This window comes from Homarus americanus, unplaced genomic scaffold (genome assembly GCF_018991925.1).
Source record: "Homarus americanus isolate GMGI-L3 unplaced genomic scaffold, GMGI_Hamer_2.0 scaffold42418, whole genome shotgun sequence".
Lineage (NCBI taxonomy): Eukaryota > Metazoa > Arthropoda > Malacostraca > Decapoda > Nephropidae > Homarus > Homarus americanus.
The window spans coordinates 127,388-145,000 of record NW_024740572.1 but is presented as its reverse complement, the minus strand read 5'-3'; the positions used below and the strand labels follow the sequence as shown (position 1 = coordinate 145,000).

Sequence of the window (17,613 nt, the reverse complement as noted above, 5' to 3'; positions counted from 1 at the left end):
CACACAACCACCAACCACCACCAACACACCCACACCACACACCACCACCACCACCACCAACCACCACCACCACCACAACTTCACACCACCACCACCACCACCACCACCACCACCACCACCACCACTACCACCCACTACCACCACCCACCACCACCCACCACCACTACTCACCCCACCACCACACCACACCACCACCACCACCACCACCACCACCACCACTCACCACCACACTACCACTACCACCACCACCACCCCACCCCTCCACCCCACCACCACACCACCACCACTCACCACCACCACCACCACCACCTCACTACCACCACCACCACCACTTCACCACCACCACCACCACCACCACCACCACCCATCACCACCACCACCACTACTACCACCACACCACCACCACTACCACCACCACCACACCACCACTCACTACCACCACCAACACACCACCACCACCACACCACTACCACCACTACTTCACCACCACCACCACCACACCACCACCCACTACCACCACTACCACCACCACCCACCACCACCACTCACCACCACCACCACCACCACCACCACCACCACCACCACCATCACCACCACTACTACCACTACCACCACTCCTACCACCACCACCACCACCTTTACCACCACCACCACCCACCACCACCTCTACCCACCACCACCACCACCACCACTACCACCACCACTACTACCACCACCACCTCACTCACCACCACCACCACCACTACTACTACCACTACCACCACCAATTACCACCACCACCACTACCTCACCACCCCACCACCACCACCACCACCACCACCACCCCACCACTCACCACCACCACTACTCACCACCACCACCCACTACCACCACCACCACTTCCACTACTACCACCACTACACCACCACCACCACTACCACCACCCCCTACCACCACCACCACCACTACCACTAATTCCACACCACTCTCTACCACCACCACCACTACTACCACACTACCACCACTACTACCACTCACCACCCACTACCACCACCACCACCACCCACCACTCACCACTACTACTACCACCACTACCACCACCACCACTACCACCACCTCACACCCACCACTACACCACTCACCACCACCACCAATTACTCCACTACCAATACCACTACCAACTACCACCACCCACCACCAATCCCCACCATCACCACCACCACTACTACCACCACCACATTACTTACCACCACTATCACCACCACCACTACCACCACTACTACCACTACCACCACCACCACCACCACTACCACCTCACCACTTACCACCACCACCACCACCACCTCACTACCACCACCACACTCACCACCACTACTACCACTACCACCACCACCCACCACACTACCACCACCACCACCACCACTACTACCTCACCACCACCACCACCACCACACCTCACCACTACTACCACCCACCACCACTCACTCCACCACCACTTACCACTACTACTCTACCACTGCTACCTCACCACCTCACCTCACCACTCACCACCACACCACTCACCACCACCCCACCACCACCACTCACCACCACTACCACCACCACTTCACCACTGCCACCACCACCCACCCTCACTCACCACACCACTGCTACCACCACTACTACCACTACTCACCACACCACTACCACCACCACTACTACCACCCCACCACTACCACCACCACCACTACCACCACCACCACCACCACCACCACCACCTCACCACCACCACTACTACCACCACCACCACCCCCACCACTACTTTCACCTTCCACTCTACCTCACCACCACCACACCACTACCACCACCACCACCTCACCACCACCACACTTCACCCACCACTTCCACTACTACCACTGCCACCACCACCACCACTACCACCACCACTACCACCTCACCACTCACCATCACCCACCACCACACACATCACCACTACTATACTCACTACCACTCAACCACCACCACCACCACCACCACTACTACCACACTCACCACCACCACCACCACCACCATCACTACCACCACCACCACCACCACCACTACCACCACACTACCACCACCACTACCACCACCTCACCACCACCACCACTACCACCTCACCACCACCACCACCACCCCACCACCACCACCACTACAACCTCACCACCACTACTACCTCACCCTCACCACTACTCACCTCACTCACCACCACCACTACTACCACCACCACCACCTCCACCACCACTCACCACCACCCCACTACTCACCTCACCACCCCCACCACCACCACCACCACCACCCCACCACCACTACCACCACTACCACCACCACCACTACCACCACCACTACCACCTCACCACTACTCACCTCACCACTACCACCTCACCACCCACCACCACCACCACCACCACCCACCACCACTACCACCACAACTACCACCCTCACCACCACTACCACCACCACTACCACCACCACCACCACTACCACCACCACCACCACCACACCACTCACCACCACCACCACCACCACCTCCACCACTACCACCACCACACCACTACCACCACTCACCACTACCACCACCACCACCACCACACCACCACCACCACCACACTCCACCACCACCCCACCACCCCACCCCCACCACTACTCACCATTGCCACCACCCACCACCACACCACCACCACCATCACCACACCACCACCACCACTCACCTCACCACCACTCCACCACTACCACCACTGCACCACCACCACCACCACTACCACCACCACCACCATCACCATCACCACTCACCACCACCACCATTACTACCACCACCGCCACCACCACCACCAATCCACCACCACCACCACTGCCACCACCACCACCACCACCACCACTACCACCACCACCACCACCTCACCACCCTCACTACCACCACCACCACCACCACCACCACACCACTACCACACCACCTCACCACCACACCACTACCACTACTACCACTACTACCACTCTTATTGCCACCACTACACCTCCAGGCCCCCCCTTATAGCCACACTCTCCACCATTTTATTACCTAACTATCCTAACACAAGTAACTATCAGTGACTGTTTGGTCTGTCTGCGGCTGTTGTTAGATGTGGGGCCGATGATCTTGTTCACAGAGACACAGCAAGTAGAGAAGGACGAACTACAACTCAACAAGGCTGCTACGATACTTCTGGGCTGCTGCTTCTGTTCAGATAACACCTCAGAGCAGTCTTGGTCCCCATCCTGCCACAATGTTCTGAACACCAGAAAATGAAGCTGCCGTGGTCCACATTTGTTTACTCTCTTTTCTTGTTCTCGTTCCTCCTGTGAGCAGCCTCCAGAGTCAGGTTACGGTGACAGCTCGGCCATGGGTCAGGCATCCCCATATCAAAGATCGCTATCCTGCGTCCGTTCTCTTTTTGACGTCCTCGAGGCTTCGTTGGTTGTGTTGGCAGTCCTGTGAAGGAAACGCTCTCCATACAGTGGGAGAGGATCAGTTCCTCAGTACCATCACAACTTATTGCCTTCAACGTGTTGCCTGTGAGGTCCTTTTGTTGTGCCTCAGCAAACAAAACTTCCTTCCTGCTCTCACCCCTGGCTTGGTTGTGTCGTAGGGACTGTCCACACACACACTGGGCATTTACTTCCACTAGCCAACTGTACCTTAGAAATGTGGCGGCTGGGAATTCTTGTTTATTAAGGCTTAAGTCCTTTGCTCTTCTGGTCAAGAATTGCTAGACAGTTTGAGGCACTTTCCCCGTGCTACACTCTACCTTTCTCTTCAGATCCCTGACGTTGTTGTGTCCAGAGTTGAGGATTTTCCCTTTAGTTTGTGCTGCCGTTCTGTCGTGTGGACCGTCAATTTTGTTTAAATCGTTGGTGTCTACATCACTCGCGTTATTCTGAGCTACTATGTGCTCAGTGAGGGCTGCTGTCAGCTTGACGGAGTTTCTGATGTTCAGTGGCAGCAAGGTCCTCCGGGTGAGTGAATCCATTCCCTCTAGTCTCAGTGGTAGTGCAGAAACTTTCCTTTCTGCTAATATTAATAATAACCTTATTATGTATAATAAATATATATAATATGTACTACTAATACTACTACTACCACCACCACACACACACACACACACACACACACACAGACACACACACACACACACACCATCTGTCTGTCTCGTGACCTAACTGTGTCTCTTTCAACACCTCCCTCCTCCTTCTGCTTGGCTGGGTCCACCACACAGAGAAAGTCTAGAAAAAATATAAAGTGGTAGACAGTTTCTCTTAATAATGATAATAAAGTGTGTGGATTGTCTCAATAGCTATCTCTCTCTCTCTCTCTCTCTCTCTCTCTCTCTCTCTCTCTCTCTCTCTCTCTCTCTCTCTCTCTCTCTCTCTCTCTCTCCCTGTGCATTTACCTCTTCGTCTTATTCTTCCTCTTCTTCCTCCTCCTCTTCCTCCTCCTCCTCATCATCGTGGTGGCAGGAGACAAACGATGATTTGTCATTCTCCTCAGTACTTTGGCCAGGTGGTGGGCGCTCCCACCCCCACACCCCACACACACACACACAGACACACACACACACACACACACACACACACACACACACACATTCGCTTCAAGCATGTAAAAATATTCAGTAGTTTTGATCCAGATAAAACATTGTCTCCCCAAAAAAATTATACACACAATCATACAGATTTGCATTATTGTATTATGTGTATATTTTTTATACAACAACAACAACAACATCAATAACAACAACAACAATAATAACAACAACAACAACAATAACAACAATATTAACAGCAACAGTAATACCAGTAACAAAAACTACGATAACAACGACAACAATAATAAGAACAACAACAACAACAACACTAATATAAAAATGGTTTGCCCTCGTTAACGAGATGGCCGGTCAAGGGCCTCCTAGGCGTGAGATTTTTTGGAGGTGTAGAAGCTGTCGCCAACTTTAACAGCAACACACCCTGAGTTAACGAGCTACATGACCCAGTGTTTAAAGTGCTGAAGCTGTCGCCAACACAACAACCACACCCTGAGTTAACAGAGCTGCATGACCCAGTGTTTAAGGTGTGGCTGTCGCCAACACAACAACCACACCCTGAGTTAACGAGCTGCATGACCCAGTGTTTGGAGGTGTGGCTGTCGCCAACACAACAACCACACCCTGAGTTAACAGCTGCATGACCGATGTTTAAGGTGTAAAGCTGTCGCTTACACAAACCACACCCTGAGTTAACGAGCTGCATGACCCAGTGTTTGGGGTGGAAGCTGTCGCCAACACAACAACCACACCCTGGGTTAACGGGCTGCATTGGTCTTTAAGGTGTGAAGCTGTCGCCAACACCACAACCACACCCTGAGTTAACGAACTGCATGACCCAGTGTTTAAGGTGTAAAGCTGTCGTAACACAACAACCACACCAGGTAACTGCTTGCGCATGACCCAGTGTTTAGGGTGTAAAGCTGTCGCCAACACAACAACCACACCCTGAGTTAACGAACTGCATGACCCAGTGTTTAGGTTGGCAAGCTGTCGCCAACACAACTAACCACCCTGAGTTAACGAGCTGCATGACCCAGTGTTTAAGGTGTAAAGCTGTCGCCAACACAACAACCACACCCTGAGTTAACGAGCTGCATGACCCAGTGTTTTAAAAAGTTGGAGAAGCTGTCGCCAACACAACAACCACACCCTGAGTTAACGAGCTGCATGACCCAGTGTTTGGAATTGAAAGCTGTCGCCAACACAACAACCACACAGGTTAACGAGCTGCATGACCCAGTGTTTGGTGTAGAAGCTGTCGCCAACACAACAACCACACCTTGAGTTAACAGCTGCATGACCCAGTGTTTAAGGTGTAGAAGCTGTCGTAACACAACAACCACACCCTGAGTTAACGAGCTGCATGACCCAGTGTTTAAGGTGTAAGAAGCTGTCGCCAACACCAACCACGCCCTGAGTTAACGAGCTGCATGACCCAGTGTTTAAGGTGTAGAAGCTGTCGCCAACACAACAACCACACCCTGAGTTAACAGGCTGCATGTCCCAGTGTTTAGGTGTGAAGCTATCTCCCTTCAACAACCACACCCTGGAGTTAACGGAGCTGCATGACCCAGTGTCAAGGAATAGTCAGAAAACCGGACAACCCAATTACTGCTGATTAGACAAAGGCAAATGGCGTAAAAAGTTTCGAACCCGGGTCCACTCGTTTTGGTGAGGGTACTGACCATTACACCACAGGCTGCCAGATAACAACACCACCATTGTTCTCACGTGTGTCAGGTCTCACACATGGTGGTTTAACACTGTCCTCACACCACCGTCAGGAGGGACTGTCAGGTAGTGTTAAGTTAAGCCCTGTAGGTCTCTCCTGGGTGTATCGATCACGTGTTTAATGGTCAGACTAGACATTCATCATCACTAATGTCATCACCATCATCACCATCATCACCATCTTCACTACTATATAAAGTTTCCCACAGTATATTGCTAGAAATCTTGTATGTAAATAATAATTCTTATACTCTCTTTCTCTCTCTCAAGGATGGCGTAGAAATTGTACTAAGACTCGATGCATTTTCTTACCCACAGGTGATTTACAGAATTAACTTACGAGTGTTAGAAAATAGTAATATGACTCCCAAATTTCTCTTAATAATTGTATGTAATTAAGCTATTGAGTCTGTTAAAAGGAAGCCGCCATGTTGGTCTGTATCCCCCTGTATATAATTTGTTTTGGGTCGACAATAGATCATAAATATCATTTATATTTATGATGTTTTATGGAGTTTCTTAATTAATGTTCATAAACACAGTTATTTTCAACGGTGTTTATGTGTTGTGTGTGTGTGTGTTTTTATAGTTCTTCATCACTCACGTACGTTTGTTTGTGGGGAAAATTCTGGTAAAATATTTTGGTGTTGTATCCTCTTGCCGCCAGCTGGCCGACAGTGTTACCACCCCGGGCACGTAGCCCCACGTCCTTCTGCACCAGACAAGTAAAGAAATTATGAAAGAATTAAGGTCCTGTGGCGCCATTTGGTGTTGGGGGACTTGGCAACACTGTGAGCAACGTCGCAGGAATACTGATACTTGGCGCGGGAAATTCTCTAACTTTTTAACAATATCCTGAGCTTTGATATACAAACTTCAGATTAATGCTCGCCCTCCCTCCTACCACACAAATTGTTATTACCCGCCATCCAACACTTTTTATTGTTTCTTGCTTTTTCTCAAGATTTTTTTTCTGTACATTGGGAGAAAAAATGTTGGAGATATGAACGCCGTGTTGATGACGTCACAAGAAAACACGAAAAATTAATTAGAAATCTAAAAAACGGAACTAAGATTATTTAATCAACTCAAATACTACAAATTTTACGTAACTGAAAAAAAAAACCAAAGTGATCCATTTTTTAATTCCATTTCAAATTAGAAATATACTTAATGATGGCGTCAAATATAAACACTACTACTTCAGATGTTAAATTCTTTTATTGGTTTATCAAACATCATCATTATTTTCCTTCATAAAGGTTCCAATAATCACAAATATTACATTAATATTAAATCAGGAAAAATAAAAATTCCCTTAAAATTTATTATTATTATTATTATTATTATTATTATTATTATTATAAAATGTGATTATTGAAAAAACACTGATTATCAACATTATAACACAACATACCACAACATAACACAACATACCACAACATAACACTTCATCTGTAACACAACTATACCACAACATAACACAACATACCACAACATAACACATACCACAACATAACTACACAATAACACTTCATACTGTAACACAACATACCACAACATAACACAACATACCACAACATAACACTTCATACTTGCCAACATACCACAACATAACACAACATACCACAACATAACACAACATACCACAACATAACACTTCATACTGTAACACAACATACCACAACATAACACAACATACCACAACATAACCTTCATACTGTAACAAACATACCACAACATAACACAACATACCACAACATAACACTTCATCTGTAACACATACACAACATAACACACATACCACAACATAACACTTCATACTGTAACACAACATACCACAACATAACTATACCACAACATAACACAAGCATAACACTTCATACTGTAACACAACATACCACACATAACACAACATACCACAACATAACACAACATACCACAACATAACACAACATACCACAACATAACACAACATACCACAACATAACACTTCATACTGTAACACAACATACCACAACATAACATACCACAACATAACACAACATACACAACATAAACAACATAACACTTCATACTGTAACACAACATACCACAACATAACACAACATACCACAACACTTTATATACCACAACATAACACAACATACCACAACATAACACAACATACAACATAACACAACATACCATAACCTTACTTCACTTACAACATACCACAACATAACACAACATACCACAACATAACACAACATACCACAACATAACACAACATACCACAACATAACACAACATACCACAACATACCACAACATACCACTTCATACTGTAACACAAACAAGCCGACTGGCCACTGGTCACAGATGTCTCAGTTGCCAATTATAACTTTATCTCATTTATAATTTGATGGCGACCAAGGACACAATTTAGCGCGTCTATTTAAGTTTCTCTGATTGAAAGTTTGTGAAGTCACTGTTGGGGAGTGTGGGGTCACTGCTGGGAGGAGTCACTGTTGGAGTGTGGAGTCACTGTTGGGAGGAAATTCACTGTTGGGGAGTGTGGGAGTCACTGTGGAGGGGTGAGTCACTGTTGGGGAGGGAGTCACTGTTGGGGGAGAATCACTGTTGGGGAGGGTGGAGTCACTGTTGGGAGAGAATCACTGTTGGGTGAGGAATCACTGTTGGGTGAGGGAGATCACTGTTGGGGCAGGTGAGTCACTGTTGGGAGAGTCACTGTTGGGGCAGGGGAGTCACTGTTGGGGGTGAGTCACTGTGTTGGGAGGAATCACTGTTGGGGGGAGTCACTGTTGGGAGGTGGGAATCACTGTGGGGAGGAGTCACTGTTGGGAGGTGGGAGTCACTGTTGGGGGTGGGGTCACTGTTGGGAGTCACTGTTGGGAGGGGAGTCACTTTTGGGGGTGAGTCACTGTTGGGGAGGGTGATCACTGTTGGGAGGAGTCACTGTTGGGGAGGAGTCACTGTTGGGGAGGGGGAGTCACTGTTGGGAGGTGGAGCACTGGGGGGAGGAATCCTGTTGGGAGGAGTCACTGTTGGGGAGGTGGGAGTCACTGTGGGAGGGGAGTCACTGTTGGGGCAGGTGGTCACTGTTGGGGGCAGGTGAGTCATTGTTGGAAGTGAGTCACTGTTGGGAGGTGGGTCACTGTTGGGAGAGTCACTGTTGGGGCAGGTGAGTCACTGTTGGGAGGGTGAGTCACTGTTGGGGAATCACTGTTGGGGAGGTCACTGTTGGGAGAGGTCACTGCTGGGGAGGGATCACTGTTGGGAGGAGTCACTGTTGGGGAGGGGGATCACTATGGGAGGAGTCACTGTTGGGAGGGAGTCTGTTGGGAGAAGTCACTGTTGGGGAGGGAGTCACTGTTGGGAGGAATCACTGTTGGGAGGGAGTCACTGTTGGGGAGAGTCACTGTTGGTGGAGGTCACTGTGGGAGGAGTCACTGTTGGGGACAGGGAATCACTGTTGGTGGAGGTCACTGTTGGGGAGAGGAGTCACTGTTGGGAGGAGTCACTGTTGGGGAGGTGGAGTCACTGGGAGGGGGAATCACTGTTGGGAGGTGAGTCACTTTTGGGGAGGTGGAGTCACTGTGGGGAGGGTCACTGTTGGGAGGAGTCACTGTTGGGAAGGGGGAAGTCACTGTTGGGGTGGGGAATCACTGTTGGGGAGGGAATCACTGTTGGGGAAAGGGGAATGTCACTGTTGGATCAGGAAGGAAAGTTACTGTTGGAGAAAGGAAATCACTGTTGGAGAAAGGGGGTGTCACTGTTGGATCAGGAAGAGTTACTGTTGGAGAAAATCACTGTTGGAGAAAGGGGGTGTCACTGTTGGAGAAAGAAGTCACTGTTGGAGAAGGAGTCACTGTCAGGAAAGGAAGGTAAACTATACCCTACCTTTCAACCGTCATTCTCCCCACCTGTTTACCTGTTGACCTCTCCTGACCTAACATCATTACTCCCACCTGTATACCTGTTGACCTCTCTGACCTAACACTCTGCTCACCTGTATCCTGTTGACCTCTCTACACGTCATTAACTCCCCACCTGTATACCTGTTGACCTCTCTGACTAACATCATTAACCCCACCTGTATACCTGTTGACCTCTCCTGACCTCTCGTTCCTCTAACCTCTGTCTAACCTCTCCACAGATGGGGTACCTGGAGGTGCTGCGCCCCCCTGAGATAAATGACACCCTGAGCTCTGGGGACGTGGTTGCTACTGAAGGTGACAAGGCCTTGTTAAAGTGTGTGGCGACGGGGCATCCTTCACCTTCCCTCACCTGGGTTGGGGACTCAGCTACGATCATGGTCTCCGATGGCCTGATTACTAAACCAGGTAGGTCCTCTCTCTCTCTCTCTCTCTCTCTCTCTCTCTCTCTCTCTCTCTCCTCTCTCAGCCTGCCCTCATTATAAAGAATCTATAGCTGTTTTATGCTCATCCTCTTCCCATGTCCAAAGGAAATATACTAATCCTTCTCTACCTGTCTTCCCATGTCCAATAGTGTCGTCATGGGATGGAGAATCACTCGAGTTGAACCGCGTGTCCAGGGATGACATGGGTGCTTACCTCTGCATAGCCAGGAATTCTGTGCCTCCCCAGGTGTCCAAGCGTGTCCAGTTGCACGTCCACTGTGAGTTTTTTTTAAGATATAGGGATTACTGTATAATGTATGTCCAATGGGTATTTCTGACATATGGGTATTGTGTGTTTTAGGACATGGTGTATAAACGTGTATATCTCCACATGAACCTCTAAATTAACTCAGATTAACCCATATTAACCCATATTAACCCCACAATTAACCCCCTCTCCCTCCCCACAGTTCACCCAATTATCCACGTGCCCAACCAGCTGATCGGGTCACCCTATGGTAGTCAGATAACGCTGGAGTGTAAAGTGGAAGCCTCACCTAAACCTGTCACCTTCTGGCAGAATAGTCAAGGTGGTGGTGGTAATGTAATGGCAATAATAGCGATGGTGGCAGAGTTAGTAGTAGTAGTAGTAGTGTAGTAGTAGTAGTAGTAGTAGTAGTAGTAGTAGTAGTAGTAGTAGTAGTAGCACACCCAAAGTGATAAAATGCAACAACTGATGCTACAATTGCCAGAGAACTTGAAAAAAGTAGCTATAGCGCAGGAGGTGGGCGCCTCGAACTGACTAACAACGTTACCGATAAGGGCAAAAGGCTTCATCCTTAATAAACAAGAATTCACAGATGCCATTGCTCTAAGGTACAGTTATTGAGTAAAAGGTTTGCCCCCCACCCCCCTCCCCAATGCGTGTGGCTCATCTTATGACATTGGCGACGCCATGGTGTACAGAAAGGGGGCTTCGTGTGCATGAGGCATGACGAAGTAAAGGATCTCACAGCAAATATGTTGAAGGAAATCTGCCATGATGTCATGGTGGGACGGCTTCCCCTTCCATTGGACGGTGAGAACCACCATCACAGGACTGCAACACATCCAACGAAGCCCGTGTGGACGTCAGTGCTCAAGGATTTTGGACGGGATAGCGAGCCTTCTTTGATATCAAATTCGACCCCATGGCTGCATGTCCCCATAACCTGACTCTGGAGGCTGCTCACAGGAGGAACGAGAACAAGAACAGAGGATAAACAAAAGTTATTCAGAACGTGGACCACGGCAGCTTCACTCCTCTGGTGTTCACAACCATGGTGGGATGGGACCAAGTGCAGGATGCGTCTACGTCAGACTGGTGCAGGTGTTATCAGAACAGAAGCAGCAGCCTAGAAGCTACGTCGTGACTTGGTTGAGATGTCGCCTATCAGTCTCTTGGCTCAGGTCTGTTCTGCTGTGTCTCAGGGGAACAAGATCATCGGTCCCTAAACCAACAACAGCCACAGACACTGACTATGAGGCAACAGTCACTGAATGTGGCATAGATCTGTGGCTACAACTAACTCAGCTGGGGTAGTTACTTTTGTACTAGGTGTGGCTATAAGGGGAGGCTGGAGGCTATTAAAAGGTAGTAGTAGTGGTAATAGTAGTTATGTAGTAGTAGTTGTAACAGTAGTAACAGTAGCAGTAGTTGTAGTAATTGTGCAGCATTAATAGTAGTAATGATATTAGTCACGGACCACATAATAGCTCAGAACGCAACAGGAGTGAATGATACGTGTAAACAAGATTCGGATCCATTCCGACAGAACGACAGCACAGCCAAAGTGATAAGTTGCAGCAACTGTTGTTGAAAGTACCAGAGAATTTGAAAAAAAAGTAGCTATAGCGCAGGAGGTGGGCGCCTCGAACTGGTTAACTATGTTACTGATAAGGGCAAATGGTTTCAGTCTCAATAAACAAATTTACAGATGCCATTGCTCTAAGGTACGGTAGACCAGTAGAAGGTTTGCCTCCCAATGCGTGTGTGGCTCTTCCTATGATGGCGATCACGCCATGGTGTAAGAAAGGGGCTTCATATGCATGAGGCATGACGAGGTAAGGGACCTCACAGCAAATATGTTGAAGGAAATCTGCCGGGATGTCATGGTGAACAACCCTCCTTCCATTGGATGGTGAGATCTTCAACACAGGACTTCAAACACATCAACGAAGCCCGTGTTGACGTCAGTGCTCGAGGATTCTGAACGCGTGGACAGCGACCTTTCTTCGACATCAGGATTTTTGATCCCATAGGCGCATGTCACCGTAACCTAGCTCTCGATGCTGCACACAGGAGGAACGAGAACGACAAGAGAAGGCATATGGGGAGAGAATTAAAACGTTGATCAAGGCAGCTTCACTCTCTAGTGTTCACAACCTCTGGTGGGATGGGCCCAAGTGCAAGATGTTTCGCCAGACTCGTGGAGTTGATCTCGAACAGAAGCAGCAGCCCAGAAGTTATGTTACAGCCTGGATGAGATGTCGACTGTCCTTCTCTCTCCTTCGGTCGGCTTTGCTCTGCCTCGGGGAACGGAGCTTCTGCCAACTCCGACAGCTGCTGCAGATATTGACTATGAGGCAACAGTCACTGAATGCCGCATAGATCTGCAGCTCAACTAATTTAACACAGATAGGATAGCTACTTATGTATTAGGATATTTAATATTAAGGTAAATAAATGGTGGCGAAGGTGTTGGGCTGTGAGGCTGAAGGACGTTTTGTTAAAAAAAAAAAAAAAAAATAGTAGTAGTAGTAGCATCATTTTAACATACTATTTTATTTTAATCTAATTTAAAGAATTATCACAAGATTATGATTGTATTAGAATAAATAAAAATGAATAACATAAAAATACTGATATTAAAAGTTTATCTCTCTCTCTCTCTCTCTCTCTCCTCAATTAACCCACTTTCTTTAACTGTAACTCACTCACTCATTCACTCTCACTCACCCCTCCCTCACCACCTCTCAAAACATTACTCACCCCTTACCCCCACTCAACATTCCCACTCACCCACCATCACCCCACTCACTCAACCCACTCTCACACCCTACAGGAGAGATGTTAATGTCGTCGACCAAGTATCGTGTGAGCGAGGAACACAACAAACCTGGGGGTTACGCGGTACACATGAAGCTTACCATTCACAACCTCACCGCTGCTGACATCGGCCACTACACCTGCGTCGCCAAGAACTCCATCGGTGAAGTCGACTCTACCATCAATGTTTACTGTGAGTGTGTGTGTGTGTGTGTGTGTGTGTGTGTGTGTGTGTGTGTGTGTGTGTTTGTGTTTGTAGAAAGGAGGGTGAAAGAAGATGAGGTGGGGAGAAGAGTTATAGTTCGGAAACTGAAGAATTTAGGAGGAGGTAAGGGGGCGGGCTGACCGCCTAGCTAAGCTAGTGTGTTAGGGTTGTGTCATGGGTTAGTTATTGTCAGTCGGTACAGGCACTAGACATCCTACCCTGTCCCATATATGGGTGTTTAAGGGCCTTATTTCATATTCCGCCGACCCTACTGGCGGATGCTGGTCTAGGAAGGTTGTCTATTGCCTGGCCGTGTAGATCGGGGGTGGTAATGGACCTTTTGAGATTTGGTAACTTTTGGGAACCATGTATGGTTGTTGTCGTTATCTGGTGGGAGTCTTTGGAGGAGTTCTTGCTCTGATCGTTCTATCTTTTTGCAGATTCTGCTGGCCAGGGTGTGCAGCTGCTTGTTGATGGGTTTCATTCTCAGGTCTCTATGTATCTCGGCTGTGGTTCTGGTGAAGGGTATCTTTCACCTGTGACGAATCTTAGGGCCATTTTTGGACCACCTGTAATTTTAGTATTTGAGTGGTGCTCATAGTATGAAAAGGTATTGCTGGGTAAGTTAATATCGGTGTGATAAATGATGTAACCAGTGTGTGTGTGTGTGGACGGAGTTGAGGGAAGGTGTGGGTTGGATTAGGTTAGGTTACCATATAAGATTATAATATTATTGCATTTTCATGGCCAAAACACCGATATAAGAGAGAGAGAGAGAGAGAGAGGGGGGTGGGGATAATATGCAGTAGTAAACAATGAGACGGGAAGGAGGAAGATGAAGAGGAAGGGAGAGGAGAGAAAGGAAGAGGAGGAAAGGGAGGAGAAGGAAGAGGAGGAGAAAAGAAGGGAAGGAAGAGAAAAGAAGGGAAGGGTAAGGGGAGGGAGAAAGGAGGGAAGAGGAAGGAGGAAGGGGAAGAGGATAGAGAAAGAGGAAAGGATGGGTAAGTGGGAGAAAAGAAAAATGAGGGAAGGGAGGAGGAAGAGGAGGGAGGAAGAAGGAAGAAGAGGAAGGAAGAGGGAGAGGGAGGGTACAGGAAGGTATCTCATTCCACGCGGTCTGGGCAGATAAGCCGGTGTGACCAGCTAATTATGTGTGTGTGTGTGTGTGTGTGTGTGTGTGTGTGTGTGTGTGTGTGTGTGTGTGTGTGTGTGTGTGTGTGTGTGTTTAGTTAGTGGTTGTGGTATATATGTTTGGAGAGAGAGAGAGCCGCCAGTGTGTATGTTATGAAAAGAGAGAGAGAGAGAGCCGCCAGGTGTGTGATGTTATGAGAGAGAGAGAGAGAGATTCCTCCAGCCTCCTCTCTCTTGCTAATCCTAGTCAACAATACCTCGACTCTCTCTCTCTCTCTCTCTCTCTCTCTCTCTCTCTCTCTCTCTCTCTTCTCCTCTCCTCTCTCACTGACCCCCATTTCCTTCATTTCACGGTGTGATGACGGCGGTGACACTAGTGAAGAGGGGGGGGGGTGAGTGGGAGGGAGAATGGTTGAGAGAGGGCGAGGCATAGTGGAGGTGAGGGAGAGAGGGAGGAAGAGTGGGTGAGTTTCATATGAATGTGTGCAATGGTCAGCATACTCGCCTCGCAAGTGAGTGGACCCGGGTTCGTTCCTGGCAGTTTTTTTTTTAGTTTAACAAATTTATTGACAAAGCTTGGAGTACAGTTTGCCTATTGTGAGTAATTCAGTCAGGTCTTGACACTGAGGGTGGTATCACTCTCACTGCCACGCAGGACAGAGGTTCATACACAAAGAAATACAACATATTCATTAACAGCTCACACTGATTAGTTTTCAATTAGAATATGACGTCCAATGTATATGAACCACTGTCCTGCATGGCAGTGAACAGTGACATCACTCACATGATCCCCGGGCAGGGTGAAACTATGGGCAAGTTTCTTTCAACCATTTGCCTCTGTCTACCCAGCAGTAATTGGGGACCTGGATGTTAATCGATTTGTGGATCGTTGGCGAGTTGTCCGGTCTTCTCGGACTATTCCTTGACACTGGGTCATGCAATTCGTTAACTCAGGGTGTGGTTGTTGTTTTGGCGACAGCTTCTACACCTTAAACACTGGGTCATGCAGCTCGTTAACTCAGGATGTGGTTGTTGTGTTGGCGACAGCTACCTTAAACACTGGGTCATGCAGCTCGTAAACTCAGGGTGTGGTTGTTGTTTTGGCGACAGCTTCTACACCTTAAACACTGGGTCATGCAGCTCGTTAACTCAGGGTGTGGTTGTTGTGTTGGCGACAACTTCTACACCTTAAACACTGGGTCATGCAGCTCGTTAACTCAGGGTGTGGTTGTTGTGTTGGCGACAGCTTCTACACCTAAAACAAATTCACGCCTAGGTGGCCCTTGGGCCGGTCATCCTCGTTACACGAGGGGCAACCATGATATTTTGGTATCTATGTATATGTACTCCTCTCCAACCCCTCCCCTCACTTACTAAAACTCCGTCATACTTGCAGACATCGCGCCCCCCACCACCACCCCTCCAAGGACGGTACCCAAATTCATCGAAACCAACCGCATCGAGGACGAGGGCACGCCCATGTCCTCGCCTGGAATCCTCACCGACTCGGGCATGGCAGACGTCACGGACCGGGATATCTACCGCTTGGGGTCGGCAGAAGGCTCGGGAGACAAGTGGCAGACCTTACCCAAACACAACCCAGGGTCCTTCTACCCGACCACTGGGGGCGCCTCACACACCGGCGTCAAGTCCTGGTTCCCTCAGAATAGCGAGAAGGATACCTCTTCTTCCTCCTCCTCTTCCTCATCCTCCTCCTCCTCCTCCTCCTCTTCCATCATCAGTAGTGGCTGCGACAGGGGTTTAATCTACCATCTCAGTGTGGTAGAAGTGTTAGGGCTAATACTTACACTAGTATGGCTTCGACCTTAGGAATATTGTGCTGTACTGTACCTAAAACTCTCATGCTAACCCAAGCCACTCATTATAGATCATCACAGTGTCTCAGTACCTACCTACCTACCCACCCACCCACCCACCCACCCACCCACCACCCACCCACCCACCCACCGCCATTGTAAACAGTGCAAGCCAATCCACCCATATTAAGGTGTACGTACAGGTTTACTGTAGCTCTTACTACACTTACAATACACCCAGCATCTGGTCCCCTACCACAATCACTACCACACCTCTACCACAGTCACTACCACACTCACTACCACACCCTCTAAAACCTCACTACACCTCTACAACACTCACTACCACCTCTACCTCCCACACCTCTACTACCTCACTCCACACCTCTATATTTCTACCACCTTCTACCTCCTCTACACTCTCCCACCTCTACCACACCTCCTACCTCACTACCTCTACTACCTCTACCTCTACCCTCTACCTCCCTACCCTCCTACCACACCTCTCCCCCTCCCTCTACCCTCTACCACACCTCTACCTCCTACCCACTCCTACCACTCCCACCTCTACCCACACCCCCAACCCTCACACCCACCTCCACTACCACACTCCCTCCACCTCTACCACCTCACTCCCACCTCTCTCTCTCCATCTTCCTCTACCACCTATCTCCACTACCTACATCCTCTACCACATTT

At 48.5% G+C, this 17,613-nt stretch overlaps 1 protein-coding gene across 1 annotated transcript; it reads left to right on the top strand.

Annotated features, from left to right (window-relative positions):
* The first annotated feature begins 10,466 nt into the window (after positions 1–10,466).
* LOC121875471 (lachesin-like) lies at positions 10,467–17,043 on the top strand. Its single transcript, XM_042380034.1, has 5 exons — positions 10,467–10,653; positions 10,820–10,948; positions 11,141–11,260; positions 13,775–13,951; positions 16,494–17,043. Exons 1-5 carry the CDS (start codon positions 10,467–10,469, stop codon positions 16,925–16,927), a joined length of 1,047 nt encoding a protein of 348 aa, XP_042235968.1. The 3' UTR covers positions 16,928–17,043.
* Positions 17,044–17,613: the final 570 nt, after the last annotated feature.

Excerpts from the sequence above, each read along its gene's own strand:
- LOC121875471 (XM_042380034.1), top strand. The coding sequence starts at position 10,467 with ATGGGGTACCTGGAGGTGCTGCGCCCCCCTGAGATAAATGACACCCTG. Across the intron at positions 11,261-13,774 it reads CTTCTGGCAGAATAGTCAAG|GAGAGATGTTAATGTCGTCG; the intron begins GTGGTGGTGGTA and ends CACACCCTACAG. Across the intron at positions 13,952-16,493 it reads CTCTACCATCAATGTTTACT|ACATCGCGCCCCCCACCACC; the intron begins GTGAGTGTGTGT and ends TCATACTTGCAG.